The 20,925-nt window shown below is 42.0% G+C and overlaps 1 protein-coding gene across 3 annotated transcripts in view; it reads left to right on the top strand.

Annotated features, from left to right (window-relative positions):
* The window catches only part of LOC146383267 (scavenger receptor cysteine-rich type 1 protein M130-like), a 75,147-nt gene that overhangs the window by 6,743 nt on the left and 47,479 nt on the right, over positions 1-20,925 (top strand). For 2 of the 3 annotated variants that reach the window (XM_084936783.1, XM_084936784.1), the window contains exons 2-10: positions 6,424-6,709; positions 10,657-10,689; positions 10,806-11,099; positions 11,714-12,019; positions 12,098-12,385; positions 14,328-14,633; positions 14,710-14,991; positions 16,791-17,096; positions 17,175-17,459. In XM_084936783.1, the coding sequence (XP_084792909.1) occupies positions 6,601-6,709; positions 10,657-10,689; positions 10,806-11,099; positions 11,714-12,019; positions 12,098-12,385; positions 14,328-14,633; positions 14,710-14,991; positions 16,791-17,096; positions 17,175-17,459 (2,209 nt within the window). In that variant the 5' untranslated portion in view covers positions 6,424-6,600. The remainder of the gene's footprint in view (positions 1-6,423; positions 6,710-10,656; positions 10,690-10,805; positions 11,100-11,713; positions 12,020-12,097; positions 12,386-14,327; positions 14,634-14,709; positions 14,992-16,790; positions 17,097-17,174; positions 17,460-20,925) is intronic. The other variant, XM_084936785.1, reaches the window with a different exon arrangement.

The following is a 20,925-nucleotide window of genomic DNA, read 5'->3' as shown; positions in this document are numbered from 1 at the left end:
GTTTGGTTGACTCTGTGGAATCCTTTAAAAAACAGTTAAAAACTTTACTGTTTAAACAAGCTTTCTGTTGACCAATGCTTTTTACATTTTTATATTTTAATTTACATTTAAACTCTATATTGTGTATATTGTGCATTTTGCTATTTATCGTACTGTTTATTTTAATCTCTGTGTGCAGCGCTTTGTGACTACCTGTCTATGAAAAGCGCTTAATAAATCAACTTTACTTACTTACTTACTTACTTACTTACTTACCGTAAACCAACGCATACTAGACTTGTAGTCAAGACCGCCTAAACCAAGACCAAGACAAAAAAGTCTTTAAACTGCAGCCAGATGCTGCTTCGTTTACGGGTGTAAAGGCATATTTATGTGTTTTTGCTTTTGCACAGCCCTCCTCACGGCTGCCTACTGTCTCACTCACTTACTGAGAGGACAGACGCACGCTCCACTTGACTGTCGCATCCATCACCCTCTCTGTTTTTCACACAATGATATTATCCTATATCCTCGCATGTGATTGGCCACAATATGGAGGGATTGGAGCATAGCTGAGCCACTGTGTGAGAGCTGAGCAGCGAAAGGAAATTAAGTGAGGGTAGAAATGACTGAAAGATTATTAGGCTGAGTTTTGAGTTTTGCTCAAAAAAGAATGACTTCATATAGGAAAAAATATATCACATATGCAGGACACCTTAAACTAGTTTTTTAATTAAGCAGCAAGGCAGAACAAAATCGGGGCTGTATCAAGACACGAGGACTAAACCCCAATTCAACCAGACCCAGAACTGATCCGGAATTAAAACAGGACTACAACAGTTCAAAAATCAGGACTACTTAGGACTTAACCAAGACAGAACCAGAATCAAAACTAGATGATAGTAGCACTGAAAATCATCATAGACCTGCACTACACTTATTTTTTAATTCTACCAAAGTCCACTATTTAGATTCAGAAAAGTTCATATCATTATTTAGCCTTGTTGTGCAAACAAGCCTGCAAAACTTAATAAATATAGAATTTGAAAAGTAACAAATGGTATCTAAAAAGGTACATTAGGTACTGGATTCATGTTCTGATGAGTTTTGGCAAACAACCATTTGACTAACATGTGTGTCTCACCTGCTCTTGTTCCATCTCTCTCTCTGTTCCTCTCTCTCCCTCTCTGTTCCTCTCTCTCCCTCTCTGTGCTGACAATCAAACCAAACACCAACATCATCAAATATACAGTGGAAACCAGATATTAGAGAGAAACCAGATAGAGAGAAATTGTCTGTATTTCTTAATTGCAAATGGCACCAAATTGTATTCAAAATTGAGCCACACTTATGGAGCTCCACAGTTCTTTTCCTGGTGTTTTGGTTGACATCTCTTGATTTTCCCATTTCAAAGAAACAGGCTCTGTGTTTTGCCTTATATGCATCCACAGGTGTTCCACCAATTTACTCACATGGACTCTACTAACCTATCAGAAGCTTCTTCAGCTCAGAATGGAATCCTCTGGAGTTTTCTTATTAATTAACAATAAACTTAGTGTATATGTACTCCTAAATTTGATGAAAGTGATAAAAAAAATAGGCAGCTCTCTCTTTTCATTCTGACATTTAACTAATTCAAAAAATATTTCAACATTTATTTATCTTAAACAAAACAAGTTTACTCTAAATTGACATTTAACAGTAAAAAAAAATGTTTTTATGTTTTCTTCCTAAAGTCTATGTAAATATCTGGTTTCAGCTGTGAATATACTGCTGTGTATTGAAATTCCTCTTGTTTTGCATAGAAATATACTGAACAACATACAAAGCATAATATATAAAATAACATCTACCAGAGTTTTTTCTTTGAAAGAAGCCCCTTATGTCCATTGTTGTGTTCATCAGTACATAACTGAAACCAATTTAAAGTGCTTTATTTAGCCGTGGAGGGTAACAACTGAAAATATGAAATAAACACACTCTAAGACTCTCTAAAAAAACAACAGCATTGTTGTTGTTCGGCTTTTCATTTCGCCATTTGTTGATTCACTCGAAGAGCAAGTAACGTAATATGGGTCACGTGATCAGTTTGATATCAATCTTTTGTGATACACCGTCATATTTACATTATTTGTACAGTACGAATGATTTGCTTTAGTACCTGGTCAAACTTAAGCTCTCCTCTGTCTGCAGCAAACTCGCAGGCAGCAGCTTCTCCCCCCTCGCTCACATGTGTAAGTGCTGTGCTCAGTCGCCTAGTGTCCAAGCTCGGATCACACCAAAATCAGGGGGAATTTACAACGGTGCACTATGTGCTTCGAATATTGTGTGTAGTTTTTGTTTTATACAGTTGTCAGTCAGGCATCTAACTATGAAACAAATTACACTCCAAAAGACCTCGGGCTTCTGAAAAAATGACCCGGGCTTAAGCCCAGTAAGCCACCCCCCACCCCGCTCCGCCGATGGTTGACTCCAAATCTCCCGAACACTATGTCGATTTGAGAAAGCAAGACAGAGACAGTGAGACCAAGACCGAGACCAAAGTCCGTCGAGACCATGACAAGATCAAGACAAAAGTCCGTCGAGACCAAGACCGAGACCAAAACCACGTAAAAGTGGTCTCGAGACATCCAACTCTAACGCATGCAGATCAGTATTTAAGGTTTGACTCTCACCATCCAATGGAGCACAAACTGGGTGTCATCAGGACGCTAAGACACAAAGCAAACACCATCACCACAGACACAGCAGCCAGGGAAGCAGAAGAACATTGTGTCAATAAGGCCCCAAGTAAAGGGGGTTATCCCAGCAGGACATTTGTCAAAGCTGGGAAGGCACCAAAAAAAAAAGCTCCAGGCAATCCAGGAGAGAAGAAGGACAACTGCTGCCTTTAGTGATCCCTTATGTATCAGAACAACTGAGATACATTTTCTCTAAACACCGGGTCTCTGTGGCTTTCAAACCCAAAAAATGTTATGCCAAAAACTGTTTCATCCCAAAGATCAGGTCAACAGAGTAATATAATATACATGGTGAAGTGTTGAGAGGATTACCATGAATCATACATTGGAGAAACCAAAACCTAGGAAGATGGCTTGACAAAGAAAAGCAATACTATATTACCCAAAGTATTCCCTTAATGCAGACTACTTCTACAAACATCTGTAATAGAATGGCCTGCTCTCAGGAGCTCAGTGAATTTCAGCTTGTTGCTGTGAAAGAATGCCACCTGTCCAGTTTTGATTTCTCCTCACTACTAAATATTCCACACTCAGTTGTCAGTTGCATTCTAAAAAAGTAGAAGCGATTGGAAACAAAAGCAACTCAGCCAGCGTGTGGTAGATCACATAAAATCTCAGAGCGGGGTCAGCTGTGTATAGAGGTCATCAACTTTCTGCAAATCTCCAAACTTCATGTGGCCTTTAGATTAGCTTAAAAATAGTGCATAGAGAGCTTCGTGTCAAGGATTGCATTGGTAGAGATTACACAGAGATTCTACCAAGTTTCACAAAATTCTTTTATCACCCATTTCCCTTACAGATGCATATGGAGATCAGCACGCTACAGTCCTATCTAAAGGCTGATCTGAGGAGCATTGCTGTCCTTTGGCACCCCTCCTCAGTACTCTTCCACTACTCTCACTTCTCTTTATTGTTCACCTTGGGGATGCCCTCCCCCAGGCTTGTACCTGTGGCTTCCTGTCCTGGGGGTGGGGATTGGCTGTTCTGCACCCCAGTTCTTTGTTCCAATTCCAGGAATCTCCTCTATTTGTGTTATTACACCCATCCCATTAATTGTAATATTGCAATATTACAAGCAATCCCAAACTATAGTCTCTTTAATTATAATTTATATTTATTAATCTATCATTCTCAACAATCCCCCTTTTGATCTCTCCACTGGGAGATCACATCACAGCTCTCCTTCATCCTGGGGCAGAACTACTTTCCTATACCTGAGGGACTCTCCTGGTGTGAATGCTTTCCCCACTTCCTGAGTTACCATCTGTTTAACTGCTTGAATAGGGTGGTGTGAAGCAGTCACCCTTGTGGGCTTTATAAGGTAAAATAATGTGACCAGTATCAGAATCAGAAACAAGTTCACACTGTGCATCCTCACTTGGCTATTCCCTCACCCCCTTTTGCTCATGTCCAATCATCTTTGCTTACTGAGAAGAATGAGGATCTACGGCACAGTAAAGAAATTGCCTAAATGTTATAAAAAATGTGCACAAGTAATTTGTCAGTCAGTTTTAATCAGGGTCCGGGCTCCTTGTGTCTGTGGTGTTTAAAGAGTCATAATTCCATCGCCGATCTCTCGTCCGTTCCAACGCTGCTGTAGGTTGAAAGGGGCAGACCACGTCATACACCCCTGTTGTCTTCACCGCAGAATCTCTTCCACCTTTTTTGGATTTTACTGTTTTTCAAAAATCTCCTCATGAGTGAGATTTACCAAAGATCTACCAAAGAGATTCTCTGTTCTGCATAGGCCTGAACCCCCTCAGTGAGATCATTAACAAGACTGGCTACGGATACCAACTACGGAATGGAGCAGTTCTCAGCCACCTCCTGTACATGGATGACATCAAGCTGTATGCCAAGAGTGAACGAGACATCGATTCACTGATCCACACCACCAGGATATACAGCAATAACATTTGAATGCCGTTCAGACTGCAGAAATTAAGTCGGATGATAACAAAAAGAGGGAAGGTAGTCAGAACTGAGGGGATCAAACTACCAGAAGGCAACAATACAGACATAGAGGACAGCTACACGTACCTCTGGATCCCACAGGCAAATGGGAACCATGAAGAGGTCGCTCGAAAAGCTGCAACCACCAAGTACCTGCAGAGGGTCAGGCAAGTCCTGAGAAGTTCGCTGAACGGTAACACCTACCCGTGATCAGATACCCTGTCGGGATAATATGCTGGCCAAAGGAGGAGATAGAAGCCATGGACACCATGTCTTTTATCCTGTCTTCCTTCTCTCACCCCAACCGGTCGCAGCAGATGGCCGCCCCTCCCTGAGCCTGGTTCTGCCGGAGGTTTCTTCCTGTTAAAAGGGAGTTTTTCCTTCCCACTGTCGCCAAAGTGCTTGCTCATAGGGGGTCATATGATTGTTGGGTTTTTCTCTGTATCTATGAAGCGCCTTGAGGCGACTTTTGTTGTGATTTGGCGCTATATAAATAAAATTGAATTGAATTGAATTGAATTGAATCAAGACAAGGAAACTCCTGACCATGCATGGAGGGTTTCACCCCAAGTCCAGCACCCTGAGGCTGTACGCTAAGCGGAAGGAAGAAGGCTGGGGACTGGTGAGTGTCAGCACCACGGTCCAGGAGAGACAACAAACATCCACAAATACATCAGTAAGATGGCCCCAACTGACCCTGTGCTCAGTGAACACCTCAGGCAGCAGAAACCCAAGAAAGAGGAGAAAGATGAGGAACCCTCGTGGAAGGACAGGCCCCTACATGGTATGTACCACCGGCAGATAGCAGAAGTGACTGATATCCAAAAGTCCTACCAGTGGCTGGACAAAGCTGGTCTGAAAGACAGCATAGAGGCACTAATCATGGCAGCACAGGAACAAGCTTTGTGCACAAGATCCATAGAGGCTGAGGTCTATCACACAGAGTAAGACCCCAGGTGCAGGCTGTGGAAAGATGCCACTGGGACAATCCAGCACATACCTGCAGGGTGTAAGATGCTAGCAGGCAGGGCATACATGGAATGCCATAACCAAGTGGCCAGCATAGTGTACAGAAACATCTGTGCCGAATACGGCCTGGAAGTCCCAAGGTCAAAATGGGAGACGCCCCTTAGGGTGGTGGAGAATGACCAAGCTAAGATCCTGTGGGACTTCCAGATACAGACGGACAAAATGGTGGTGGCTAATCAACCAGACATAGTTGTGGTAGACGAAAAGAACCAGACGGCCGTAGTGATCGATGTAGCGGTTCCGAATGACAGCAACATCAGGAAGAAGGAACACGAGAAGCTTGAGAAATACCAAGCGCTCAGAGACGATCTCGAGAAAATACTACTAAAACGGTTTGAGTCCGAGGGAGTAGATTGGTTAAATATTCCTCTCTAAATTCTACTTTGTTGTGAGTTTGTGTTTTAAGAAAAATTAATCGGAGTACTAGGTGCAGTGACTCCCAAACTAGGCGGGTGGCTCCAGCAGATCCCAGGAACAACTTTGGAGCTTTCTGTCTTTGGAGCTCTGTTTATGTAAAATCCTAACAGAGTTAGGATTTTACATAAACATTGATCTTCAGATGTGAACTTACAAAGCAACATTTCTCTTTTTTGATGCATAGTACTGTTTTCAACAGTTAGGCTGGCTCATTTAACAATAATCAACACATCATTGTATTCCCTCGTGACCACGTCATGGATCAACAGTAACACCTCTTTTTTCCCTGTGGTTTTCCTCACAGATTGATGATGTGTCTCAGAGTTCAGCAGCTCAACTTTACTGAAATGTTATGAAACTTAAAGAGAAAGTAAATCGAGGCAGAAGCTGATCATGGATCAGAGCTAACTGTCTGTGATTCTGCACTCAGTTCAAGTGGAGACAACAAGCTGAGTAAAAGTGCAACAGGTAAACACTGAGGATGGCACAGGTGACGATCAGAACAAAGAGCAGACAGGGAGACTTCTACCTGGACATGGATCACCTGCTGATGCTGATGCTGCAGCTGCTGCTGCTGCTGCGGAGCTCAGGTAGGACTCTGACACACACATTAAAAGTAAAAAGATCCTTCAGAAAATTTAGGACAGATTTTATTCTTTTCACAGTTATGTATCCTGATATTCCTGCAGTGTCACATGGGTTCAAATTCAGTGATGATAATTTAGACTCACTTTGCTTTTACTCATGACAAATGTAGGAGTGACGCAGGCTGTAATCCAGTTTTAAAGGAAACTGTTAAATACCCCAATTCTTTCATCTTTGGGCTGAAGGAAGAACAACACTCTGTGTTTAATGCTCAATCAACAATCACTTTAATCAATAAAATTCTCTTTATTCTATACAACACTTTGAGCATTACAAACGTCCGGACGGGAGATGTGCACAGGGAAATCTCAAAATGTCTGAGTTACCCACACTCTTATTCAATTTCAATTCAATTCAATTTTATTTATATAGCGCCAAATCACAACAAAAGTTGCCTCAAGGCGCTTCATAGATACAGAGAAAAACCCAACAATCATATGACCCCCTATGAGCAAGCACTTTGGCGACAGTGGGAAGGAAAAACTCCCTTTTAACAGGAAGAAACCTCTGGCAGAACCAGGCTCAGGGAGGGGCGGCCATCTGCTGCAACCGGTTGGGGTGAGAGAAGGAAGACAGGATGAAAGACATGCTGTGGAAGACAGACAGAGGTTAATAACAGATATGATTCAATGCAGAGAGGTCTATTAATACATAGTGAGTGAGAACGGTGACTGGAAAGGAAAAACTTCTCCCCCCTTCATACTAAGCATTCACATTCTTTCTCTCTCTCAGTGAGCCTAAGTTATGACCTTGGCTTCCTGTGCAGTATGTTTTGTTCTTTCTAATCAGACAAATAAGGCCATGATTCTCTGAAAACAACATTTCTTATAAATCAGCAGTATAATGCATCATAAAACAGTGTAATATCCCATTCCTGTTTTTTGTCAGAATAAACAATCAATTACAATCAAACAATCAATCAATTTGCTGGTCCCTCTCTAGTCTAAACAACGTTTCAGTAACTTTCCACTAGAAGATGGTCCCCTGTTATCTACTTTCTCCCAGGCAAGCGTGAGCAAGAGTCTACAGCTCTCTACCCACCAAGGACACATAGTCTAACGCCTTTATTTTCAGGGCCGTGTCCACTTAATACTACATTATATGGTTATATGGCATTTTAGTTAATATAAAGCATAGAATTGAGGCACTTCAAATAATTCCATTCTGACAAAACTAATCTCATCTCTCTCTAAAGCCCACACTGAACAACCAGCTGAACACACCTAAAGGCTGTTTCCACCAGCTGGAATGAACTTTAGTCCACTGCAAAAAAACTTATAGACTGCTCTGTAATGACTGCATCAGCTGCTTGTGAACAGAACAAAATCAAACAGAACAAACGTCTGCTGTTATACTATTAGGAACATGTTCCTGAAAATGCTTGTCTTCTGAACTCTTTCATTTCACAGACTTTTAGTTTTTCTGACCAATCAAATTATTTTTAGACAATCTTGTCCTGGTTTGGTATCAAATATGTTCCTTCACAAAAATGAAGAGAATAAAAGTTGGTTTTGAAACAGGTTTTAGAAATGTCTAATTTTGGGGAGGCCATGACAGTTTAGGAGCAGCAACAGCAAAGGCCTGACTTCCTTTGTGGATCCTTGGGACAGCTAGGAGCATTTGGTCCACAGACCTCAATGATCTTGAAAGAGTGTACAAAATCAACTGGTCAGAAAGGTACAACACACAAACTTCAAAGGAGGAGCAGTTTACAATGTTTTGTCTTGAAGCCACAAAAGAGACTGGCTTAACCCTCCTGCATACTGTGATTGTGACATGAATGGAACATTTCTTGTCTAACTTTATTCAATTCAATTCAATTCTATTTTATTTATATAGCGCCAAATCACAACAAAAGTCGCCTCAAGGCGCTTCATAGATACAGAGAAAAACCCAACAATCATATGACCCCCTATGAGCAAGCACTTTGGCGACAGTGGGAAGGAAAAACTCCCTTTTAACAGGAAGAAACCTCCGGCAGAACCAGGCTCAGGGAGGGGCGGCCATCTGCTGCGACCGGTTGGGGTGAGAGAAGGAAGACAGGATAAAAGACATGCTGTGGAAGAGAGACAGAGGTTAATAACAGATATGATTCAATGCAGAGAGGTCTATTAATACATAGTGAGTGAGAAAGGTGACTGGAAAGGAAAAACTCAATGCATCTTGGGAATCCCCCGGCAGCCTACGTCTATTGCAGCATAACTAAGGGAGGATTCAGGGTCACCTGGTCCAGCCCTAACTATATGCTTTAGCAAAAAGGAAAGTTTTAAGCCTAATCTTAAAAGTAGAGATAGTTTCTGTCTCCCGAATCCAAACTGGAAGCTGGTTCCACAGAAGAGGGGCCTGAAAACTGAAGGCTCTGCCTCCCATTCTACTTTTAAATACTCTAGGAACAACAAGTAGGCCTGCAGAGCGAGAGCGAAGTGCTCTAATAGGGTGATATGGTACTACAAGGTCATTAAGATAAGATGGGGCCTGATTATTTAAGACCTTGTATGTGAGGAGCAGGATTTTGAATTCAATTCTGGATTTAACAGGAAGCCAATGAAGGGAAGCCAAAACAGGAGAAATATGCTCTCTCCTTCTAGTCCCTGTCAGTACTCTTGCTGCAGCATTTTGGATTAGCTGAAGGCTTTTCAGTGAGTTTTTTGGACATCCTAATAATAAAGAATTACAGTAGTCCAGCCTGGAAGTAATAAATGCATGAACTAGTTTTTCAGCGTCACTCTGAGACAGGATATTTCTAATTTTAGAGATGTTGCGCAAATGGAAGAAAGCAGTCTTACATATTTGTTTAATATGTGCGTTGAAGGACATGTCCTGGTCAAAAATGACTCCAAGGTTCCTCACAGCGTTACTGGAGGCCAAGGTAATGCCATCCAGAGTATGAATCTGGTTAGATACCATATTTCTAAGATTTTCAGGGCCGAGTACAATAACCTCAGTTTTATCTGAATTAAGAAGCAGAAAGTTAGCGGCCATCCAGGTCTTTATGTCTTTAAGACATTCCTGCAGTTTAACTAATTGGTGTGTGTTATCTGGCTTCATGGACAGATAGAGCTGGGTGTCATCTGCATAGCAGTGAAAATGTATGCTATGTCTTCTAATGATGCTGCCTAAGGGAAGCATGTATAATGTAAACAGAATTGGTCCTAGCACTGAACCCTGTGGAACTCCATAATTGACCTCAGTGTGTGAAGAGGACTCTCCATTTACATGCACAAATTGGAGTCTATTAGATAGATATGATACAAACCACTGCAGTGCAGTACCTGTAATACCTACAGCATGTTCTAATCGCTCTAATAGGATATTATGGTCGACAGTATCGAACGCTGCACTGAGGTCTAGCAGGACAAGCACAGAGATGAGTCCACTGTCAGAGGCCATAAGAAGATCATTTGTAACCTTCACTAAAGCTGTTTCTGTGCTGTGATGAGCTCTGAAACCTGACTGAAACTCTATTCCTCACCATCTGCCTTACTCCCAGAAGTGACAGAAACCACTGGCCTGCTAAGATCTGTCCATATGTGTGGATGGTTATATAAAATCTCAGGATATGAAAATCAAAGAACAGAAACATCTTTGACCTCATGTACTGAGACTGTCTGCATTACAGTTCATATATTAGTTGTAGCAAATCATCATTAAAACGAACCATGAATTCTAAGTTGTCATTTCAAATTTTGAGTTAGATTTATATATAGACATATATATAGATTTATATCGGTTAGATATAACTGAATGGATTTTAGTATATCTATTGACTTTTTTCAACATCTGTAGTCCCAGAAATTTACTAAAATGTAACTGTCTCTACTCCTGTCCTCATCTCACCTCCAATCAAATTCCATCTTCACACTTACAGTTTTTACTCTTTTTTTCTCTTCAGGAGTCCAGGTTGGGGGAAAACACAGTTCTACAGGTAAAAGGAGAAATCAGAGAGAAATTAAGGCTCACACAACCAGAATCAGCACTAACATTAAATATTTCCAGAAGTAAATTCACTTTTTTTACTGATGACTCTCTCCTTTCTGTTAGAGCCTGATGATGTCAGGCTGGTGGGAGGAGCCAGTCACTGTGCAGGAACACTGGAGGCAAAACATCTGGGAGAGTGGAGACCATTGTGTGCCTCTCATGATTCCTGGACCCTGAAAGAAGCAGCTGTTTTCTGTGAATATCTGGACTGTGGCTCTGCTGTTCATGTAGAAGAAAGACATTCCTCATATAAATCTGCGTGGTCTATCAGTTCTGATTGTGTTCTGTCCAGATCTCCTCTGAGGGAATGTACAACATCAGATTACACTGACCAAATCCTGAAACTCACCTGTGCAGGTACACTGGAGGCAAAGAGCCCCCCACTCTTGGGTGGTTGTGGCCTGCCAGGGCCTCTGGGGTCTTTTCCTGTCAGCCTCTGGCTCTTGGGTTCATTGTTGCAATGTCTTACCCTAATTTTGTAGTATGCTTCATGACAGAAACTCATATACAGCCACATTTCTCTTTCTCACTTTCTCTCTTTGTCACTCACTTGTACAGACAAACAAATAGCAACATTTTATCTTTATTTAGGTACTTTCCTTTGTCTTGTCTTTCAGCTGTTGTGTATGGTTTTCCAGTGTTTTGTTACAGATGAAGACCCAACATGTTTTTTTTCCTGACTACTTAATGGAGTCAGCAGCACTCAGTTTACAGATTCCACAAGACAGGGGCAATACTACATATCAACAGAAGAGAATCCCAGTAGGCTAGGGCTTTAATAACCGCTGAGGAGATGAAATATAAACATGATGCTAACATATCTCCTGTTATAAAGATGCGTTCTGTTGTTAATGATGAAGTCATGTTGAGTTGTGCTGAGGTTGAATCAGTGAATAGTTGTTTGCTGCCATCTTTTTCTTGTGTCTCTGCTGTCTCTAATCTCTCTGTTTGATCTTCTCTGATGTCTCCAGACTCTGTCAGGCTGCTGAATGGTTCCAGTCTGTGTTCAGGCAGACTGGAGGTGAAGTCTAACCAGAGCTGGTCCTCAGTGTGTGAAGCGGACTTTGACCAGCAGGATGCAGAGGTGGTCTGTAGGGAGCTCGGCTGTGGGCCTCCTTCGGTCCTCCAGGGGGCGCTCTATGGAGAAGTGGAGGCTCCAGTGTGGAGCAAAGAGTTCCAGTGTGGAGGCCATGAGTCTGCTCTCCTGGACTGTAGAAGCTCAGCCTCAGCTACAAACAGCTGCTCACCTGGCAAAGCTGTTGGACTCACCTGCTCAGGTAGAAGAGGAGCTGCAGCTTTGATGTGGTTCAGACTTACTTTGTTCTTTTACTGATGACTCTCTGCTTTCTGTTCAGAGAGTGATTTCAGGTTGGTGGGAGGAGCCAGTCGCTGTACAGGTATACTGGAAGCGCCAAATCTGAGAGAGTGGAGACCTGTGTATAGCTCTGACTGGAGCTTGAAAGAAACAGCTGTTGTGTGCATACATCTGGACTGTGGCTCAGCTGTTTCTGTTAAAAAGAGCCACAATTTCTCATGGAGATCTAGATGGAAGATTAGTTCTGATTGTCTTCAGCCAGGATCTCCTCTGAGGGATTGTGCAACATCGGCATACACTGATCAAATCCTGAATCTCACCTGCTCAGGTAATCATACTGATTACGTTACCCATGACTTCATATATGACAGAGATGTACCAAACTCTGACAGATGGCAGCAACAATAGCAGCAGACCGTCTCCATCAGTCACAACATGGCTGAGATTCGGAAACCCTCTAAACCAACCTCCAACCAGCCTGAAAGGACTCCTTCAGCCTAACAACTTTCCAAGTTGCTGCTTTCAGCAGGTGTTTATAGAGAAGTACAAACACAAAGGCTGGAGGAAGTGAAATTAGTTAACAGGGCGCCAGGGGGAGTGTTTGCCCAGGGTGCCAAACAGGCTAGGACCGCCACTGCTTGCAAATGCTCATTTGTGTCGTGTCTCGTTTCTGAGGCTATGTCACTAGATTGGCATGTTTACATTTGCTAGCATATATCCAAATCCCACACTAATTTCATTACCAGATCATCTGTCGGTCTGAATATCTTCATCATGCCACTACATGTCTCTGTCCTCTCTTTTCCATCCTTTACCTTCAGAAAGGTTTACAGCAGTCTTCCGAACAAACCACCAACCTTTCTAAAAGGGCTCGTTATTCAGTATCCTTCTGCTGTGTTCCAAAAGCAGCTTGTTTAGTTGGCATCATGATAGAAACTAACAAACTTGTTAGACACAAAAAGATTCTAGCTCTGACCAACCATCTCAGCCGTGGGCAAAAAGATGACAGTCAATGAAATTCTAAAATAAATTTTTAACACAATGATCAAAAAGAAGATACAGCCCAGTGTCCCATTTGCATATAAAGTAAAAACACAGTCCAAGGCAAGAGCCAACTATGCCACAAAGCTCTCCACACCTTGTTAACTTCAACAGGGTTAGCAGTTGTCTTCTGAGACCCACCACCCTGTAAGTAGATAGCCAGTGATCACTCCGGCCTCTGCAACACAGCTGCCTTAAGGCTGCGGCATATAGTAGGACCTGGCCTGCACAGAGAGAGAAGATAACACGGTTCACTATATAATTCACAGCACACAACCCATCCATCCCCAACATATCGTGTCATCAGAGGTGTTTGTAGTTTGGGCTATAAGTAGACTACCGTATCAGTGCAATCAATTATACCTGCCTCCAATTAGTCCAACCCCATTACAGCCATTGGCTCACCACAAATGTGACGCACACAACCACTCCCAACCCAGTGCAACTTAACACAATAATATGGCGATGAATTAATAAAGGAACATTAGTCTACCCAGTTATAAACTACTGTCCACATATTTGAATAGATCACTTAAACCAGGGCTTATCAGTATGATCAAAGTCACAAAGTAAAGTCTCAATCTTTGGTTGTTAGATTCCCTGCCCTGTGGCCTTTCTGCAGCTCTCCCAGGAAAACAAATACACCTCAACTCGGTCCTCTCTTTGGCCACTGAAAAAACACTGAAGACCATTAAAAAGTCCTGTGGATGTGGGATATAACAATAAAACTGTCTAAGTGAACAAGAAAACAGGAGAGACATTTGGAAACAAAAACCATCAAAAGAACACACTGATAGACTACACACTATGTCACACTACATAAACACTATATCATCACCGAGAGCAAATTAAAAAGAATAAAAAGTAATATGTTGACTAATTTTTCTTCCTGGCCATGTCCAGTCCCTGAGCCAGGTACCAAAGCTGACTTTTGAGTTGAGTCAGCTGCACTCATTTTACTGGTTCCACTAAAGAAAGGGACAATAATACACACCCACAAAGAAGTTATTGCAGCTAGGGCTGCAATAACAGCTGTCAGATTATGAAATGTAAATGTGATGGTAACATGTCTCCAGTGTGTACCATTGTAAAGATGTATTCTGTTGTTAATGATGAAGTCATGTTGAGTTGTGCTGAGTTTAATTCAGTGAATAGTTGTTTGCTGACATCTTTTTCTTGTGTGTCTGCTGTCTCTGATCTCTCTGTTTGATCTTCTCTGATGTCTCCAGACTCTGTCAGGCTGCTGAATGGTTCCAGTCTGTGTTCAGGCAGACTGGAGGTGAAGTCTAACCAGAGCTGGTCCTCAGTGTGTGAAGCTGACTTTGACCAGCAGGATGCAGAGGTGGTCTGTAGGGAGCTCGGCTGTGGGCCTCCTTCGGTCCTCCAGGGGGCGCTCTATGGAGAAGTGGAGGCTCCAGTGTGGAGCAAAGAGTTCCGGTGTGGAGGCCATGAGTCTGCTCTCCTGGACTGTAGAAGCTCAGGCTCAGCTAGAAACAGCTGCTCAGCTGGCAAAGCTGTTGGACTCACCTGCTCAGGTAGAAGAGGAGCTGCAGCTTTGATGTGGCTCAAACTCACTTTATTTGTTTATTGATGACTCTGCTTTCTGTTCAGAGTCTGATGATGTCAGGCTGGTAGGAGGACCCAGTCGCTGTGCAGGAACTCTTGAGGCAAAAAATCTGGGAGAGTGGAGACCAGGCTTTCTCTCGACCCTGAAAGAAGCAGCTCTTGTTTGCCAATATCTGGACTGTGGCTCAGCTGTTTCTATACAAAAAGCACTCTCCTCATTAAAATTTGTGTGGTCGATTCTTTCTGACTGTTTTCAACCAGGATTTCCTCTGAGGGATTGTACAACATCAGATTACATGAATAAAATCCTGAATCTCACCTGCTCAGGTAATCATATTGATGAAGTTATCAATGACTTCATATATGACAGAGATGTACCAAGCTGTGACAGATAGCAGCAAGAATAGCAGCAGACTCTCCATCAGTCACAACATGGGTTTCAGGAATCCTCTAAACCATCCTCCAACCAGCCTGAAAGGACTCCTTCAGCCTAACAGCCTTCCAAGGTGTTTATAAAGAAGTACAAAAATAAATGCTGGAGGAATAAAAATAATCCTAGGTTTCTCTTCAACACTGTAGCCACACTAACAAAAAGTCAGAGCTCTGTTGAACCAACCATTTTTTAAACCTTAACTAGTAATGAATTCGCTCTCGCATTTGTTTGTTATCCTCCACTGTAAATAAACGCTCACTCATATCATCAGCCTTTGCTCGCATGGGGCAATCGTGGCTCAAGAGTTGGCAGTCTCGGTCGTTGTGTCCTTGGGCAAGACACTTCACCCGTTGCCTACTGGTGGTGGTCAGAGGGCCCGGTGGCACCAGTGTCCGGCAGCCTCGCCTCTGTCAGTGCGCCCGAGGGCAGCTGTGGCTACAATGTAGCTTGCCATCACCTGTGTGTGAATGTGTGTGTGAATGGGTGGATGACTGTATGTAGTGTAAAGTGCTTTGGGGTCCATAGGAACTAAGTAAAGCGCTATACAAATACAGGCCATTTACCATTTTGGCTCCTCCTTCACTAACACCTCACAGCCTGCTCCGTAAACCATGACAAATCATTTATGTACCACAGGCCTTCAAGCTGGCAGTTGTCAAACCGTTACTTTAAAAGTATGGCATTATTTTTGTGCCACTATTCTGAGCGCACATAAAATAAATTTGCAGGTGCAAGTGTTACATTTTGAGGAGAAATTTATTTTGAACGAAGAAAAGCTAAATTTGAGTGAAAAAAAATCATTGCTGCGTGCAAAACATGTATTTCAGTGTTTGCTATTATCCATACACACTAGAGTTGGATGTCTTGAGACCAGTCATGGTCTTGAGAACACTTTTACGTGGTCTTGGTCTCGTCTTGGTCTCGACGGACGTTGGTCTCAGTCTTGTCTTGGTCTCGCTCTCTCGGTCTTGCGTTCTCAAATCGACGTAGTGTTCGGGAGATTTGGAGTCAACAACCATGGTTGTTTCTTATGTTTCTTGCATTTGCACATTTTGCTTATACCAAGGATAAAATAGAATGAGTCAGCTTTCTGTGGTTGATAAAAGTTGGAAGTTAGATTCCCTGCCCCGAGGCCTTTCTGCAGCTCTCCCAGGAACACAAATACACCTCCACTCGGTCCTCTCTTTGGCCACTGAAAAAACACTGAAGACCATTAAAAGATCCTGTGGATGTGGAATATAACAATAAAAAGGTCAAAGTGAACAAGAAGACAGAAGGGACATTTGAAAATAAAACCATCAAAAGAACACATAAAAGCCAATACACTATGATCACCAAGGACAAATGAAAAAGCTTAAATATAAAAAGCTTAAAATATAAAATATTTTCTCTCTGGCCATGTCCTGTCCCTCGGACAGGTACCAGAGCTGACTGTTTAGTGAAGTCAGTTGCACTCATTTTACTGGTTCCACAAGAAAAGGGAAAAATGATCATCAATAATCACCCACAAAGGAAAATCCCAGTAGGCTAGGGCTGTAATAACAGATGTTGGATTACAAAGTGTAAATGTGATGCTAAAAGTCATATTGGAGTTGTGCTGAGGTTGAATCAGTGAATAGTTGTTTGCTGACATCTTTTTCTTGTGTCTCTGCTGTCTCTGATCTCTCTGTTTGATCTTCTCTGATGTCTCCAGACTCTGTCAGGCTGCTGAATGGTTCCAGTCTGTGTTCAGGCAGACTGGAGGTGAAGTCTAACCAGAGCTGGTCCTCAGTGTGTGAAGCTGACTTTGACCAGCAGGATGCAGAGGTGGTCTGTAGGGAGCTCGGCTGTGGGCCTCCTTCAGTCCTCCAGGGGGCGCTCTATGAAGAAGTGGAGGCTCCAGTGTGGAGCAAAGAGTTCCAGTGTGGAGGCCATGAGTCTGCTCTCCTGGACTGTAGAAGTTCAGGCTCACCTAGAAACAGCTGCTCACCTGGCAAAGCTGTTGGACTCACCTGCTCAGGTAGAAGAGGAGCTGCAGCTTTGATGTGGTTCAAACTCACTTTATTTTTTTAATGATGACTCTCTGCTTTCTGTTCAGAGCCTGGTTTCAGGTTGGTGGGAGGACCCAGTCGCTGTACAGGTACACTGGAGTTTAAACATCTGGGGGAGTGGAGACCAGTGTATGGCTTTTTCTGGACCCTGAAAGAAGCAGCTGTTTCCTGTGAACAACTGGACTGTGGCTCAGCTGTTTATATAGAAATGGTAGACTCCTCACGCACAACTGGGTGGTTGATCAGTTCTGATTGTGTTCTGTCCAGATCTCCTCTGAGGGACTGTGCAACATCGCATTACACTGACCAAATCCTGAAACTCACCTGCTCAGGTAATCATACTGAGTCATCCGTGACTTCATATTTGACAAAGATGTACCACGCTGTGACAGATAGCAGCAAGAATAGCAGCCAACCAACCAGCCAGAAAGGACTCCTTCAGCCTAACAGCTTAATAATAATAATAATAATAAATTTTATTTATGAGCGCCTTTCAAGTCACCCAAGGACACTTTACAATAGGATAAAACACTTAGTAAAACAATGGCAGAATAAAAATAATAAAACAAAAGCAGTGGATTCACAGTGAATATGCAGATTTGAACAGAGGAGTTTTGAGTTGGGATTTAAACTTTCCAAGTTGCTGCTTTCAGCAGGTGTTTATGGAGAAGTACAAACAAAAAGGCTGGAGGAAGTGAAACTGGTTATTGTTATTGTAAAACAGAGAGCAAGACGGGAAGTGGGAAATGTTCCAGGAGAGGAGCTGGGCTGAGAGCAGGAACTAGAACAGAAGTCAGCACGGATGTAGATCTATATGTTAATGAAGCACAATGAGCACACCTGTGCAGGTACATATCAGATATACATGCTCATTTAAGTTGTGTCTAGTTTCTTAGGGTATATTCACTATAGTGGCATGTTTACATATGATAGCACCATCACGTTCTCATCCCAAAATGTAACATATGTGACAAATTGTTGGTATGTTACGCTTTTGGCCACCCAACCCATCTGTATGTGAGTTGTGTTTAGTTTCTGAGGTTATATCACTATAGTGGTATGTTTATGATTGCGCATAATCAAATCTATACTAGTTTCATCAACAGATCATCTGTCTTTGCATTATAAATAGCATTTTGCTTCAAAAGTGTTGCATATGCGTATGATATGATCCACAAATGTAAACAAAGATTTACAAATGAGTACAATTATTTGTGTTGAACTTTTGAGGACTCACAAGTGCATGCTTTAATCCACACACAAATACAAAGCAAGCAGAGGTAGATTGGTCTTAAATAGAAGCCCCCGGTGCACCGTGTGACTAACTAACTAACTTTTCCCCACTCTGCGACACACCCACTGCGTCAAACCATGGGAACTGGTGATTCTTTCTGAGACATGTGAAGCTAAAGACACCAGAAACCACAGTCAATTGTCTTCCAGGGGCCAGAGCAGGCAACATTGAGCGAAATTAAAACTGCTGGCTATGGGTAAATGTAAATTCAGTAAAGTTCTTATTCACGTCGGCAGTAATGACACCCAGTTACGTCAATCAAACATCACTAAAATTGCCTTAAATTGCTGGCTGTCTGAGTGTCCAAAAAACAATGTGGGTTTTGTAAATAATTGGAAAACTTGCTGGAGAAAACCTGGTCTTCTTAGGAGAGCTGTCATCCATCCCACCTTGGATGGAGCGGCTCTCATTTCTAGAAATCTGGCCAAATTTATTAAACCCCCAAAAACGTGACTATCCAGAGTTGGGACCAGGAAGCAGAGTTGCAGTCTTACACGCCTCTCTGCAGCTTCTCTCCTACTGTTATCTCCAATCCCCTTAGACCCCACTGTGTCAGCTCCTAAACAAACAAAAAAAAACAAGCTAAAAATCAGCAAAAAAAACCAAAAAAAAAAACAACTTAAACAGAAAAAAATCCCAAAGACAGAAAAAAACAAAACAAAAGTCTCTGTTAGTACATGAAGTAACAATTGATCAACAAAATAGGTTTACTCTTCCTTACAGAAACCTGGTTGCAGCAGGATGAATATGTTAGTTTAAATGAATTAACACCCCCGAGTCATTCTAACTATCAGAATACTCGAAGCGCAGGCCGAGGGGGCGGTGTGGCAGCAATCTTCCACACCAGCTTATTAATCAACCAAAGACCAAGACAGAGGTTTAATTCATTTGAAAGCCTAATGCTTACGTAAACCGGGGACGTGTGTCCCTCTATCTTATATAAAGAGATCTATACTGCTGACCCCAAGTATAACATCTACAATATCTGAATCTAGGGCTTGTATCAAAAATCTTAGACCTAGGCTCTTCCAGTTTAGAATTATCTCAGGCTTTCTCAGATTCACGCTCACTGATCTGCTAGGTTTGGGAAGGAGACTGGCAGTAGCAGTCTCTGTAAGAGTAAATAACACCTCATTCCCACACAACACACAAGACCACAGATTTATGAAACAGAAAATTAGTTTTATGTAAATATTTTGTTAAGTTCCATTTGCCTTTTTATTAAAGCATGAATACCTTCAAGTGTAATAAATAACTCAAATATACCACAAAAATCATTTAAACCAGCGGTCCCCAACCTTCTTTGCGCCACAGACCGGTTTAATGTCCGACAATATTTTCACGGAAAGGCCATTAAGGTGTCGCAGATAAATACAACAAAATTAAATAATACGACCAAGACAAAAACTGATATTTTGTAAATATAATAATAAGTGTGAATTCACTGCGTAATTGTGTAACTTTATTAGCAGCGTCCTCCTGAAATGCGCCAACATCATTGAGAGTAACATCCACCTCTCTGCCCCTTAACGCTCTCTGTTCGCTATGGCAACGCGTAAATATTTATTTCAAAACAAAACACACAACTACAACATGGGAAAAGACAGAGTTAACGATAAAACCCCTGAAAACCATAAATTTCACGTCCAAGCCTCAACTCTCGCGGCCTGGTACCAAACGACTCACGGACCAGTATCAGTCCGTGGCCCGGAGGTTGGGGACCACTGATTTAAACAACCACCCCCAACAAAAACCTTTCTTTGAATACAAATGTCTAAAACTACACATAATGTCTCTTTCACTTACAAAATCTTACCTTTGTGTCGACAAATCGTGCAATACACACAGATCAGGTTGTATTCCCAAGTGGGGTTTTGAGACTAATTTAACCATTGCACAGATCCACAAATGTGAGGTGAATTCAAGTTGCACTATAAACATCTAACCTTCCACATTAAACATGAGAATGTTTATTTTTTCAAGTAAACTGGAAATTAAACTAGGAAACATGATTTACTGTCATGGTCCTATCTTCGTGTGTAGCTTAATTAATATATTTGATTTATTGTTATATGTGGTTCAGTTTCCTTGTTTTTCCTAGTGTTGTCATTTGTATTTCTAGTTCTCTTAGTTATTTTGTGGTTTATTTATAATTTCTAGTATTTAGCTTTTGTTACTGTGCCTCCCCTGTGTTCCACCTGTCATGTCTAGTCACCCAGTAAGTTGTGTTCTCATGTCTGTTCTTTCCCAGTCCCAGTCTGTGGCCCTTTCTCGTACTCGCGTTCTTGGTGAGTCCAGACTTGCCGAGAACGCGAGCACGGACTCGCGATTTGTACAGTTGGAACACCAGCGTACCCGAGGATGTCACAGGTCTGGAGTTTTTACTACTGTCCCCTCTTAAATTAACTGTGATTAATATGTTATGAAGCTTAACTTTAATCTCAGCCAAACTGATTTACTTAGGAACAAATAAAACACTGAAATAAACCAAATTTGGAAATATA

Source organism: Perissodus microlepis, chromosome 7 (genome assembly GCF_051167445.1).
Source record: "Perissodus microlepis isolate ML-2025 ecotype Zambia chromosome 7, ASM5116744v1, whole genome shotgun sequence".
NCBI classification, from domain to species: domain Eukaryota; kingdom Metazoa; phylum Chordata; class Actinopteri; order Cichliformes; family Cichlidae; genus Perissodus; species Perissodus microlepis.
This window is presented reverse-complemented; position numbering and strand designations above follow the sequence as displayed.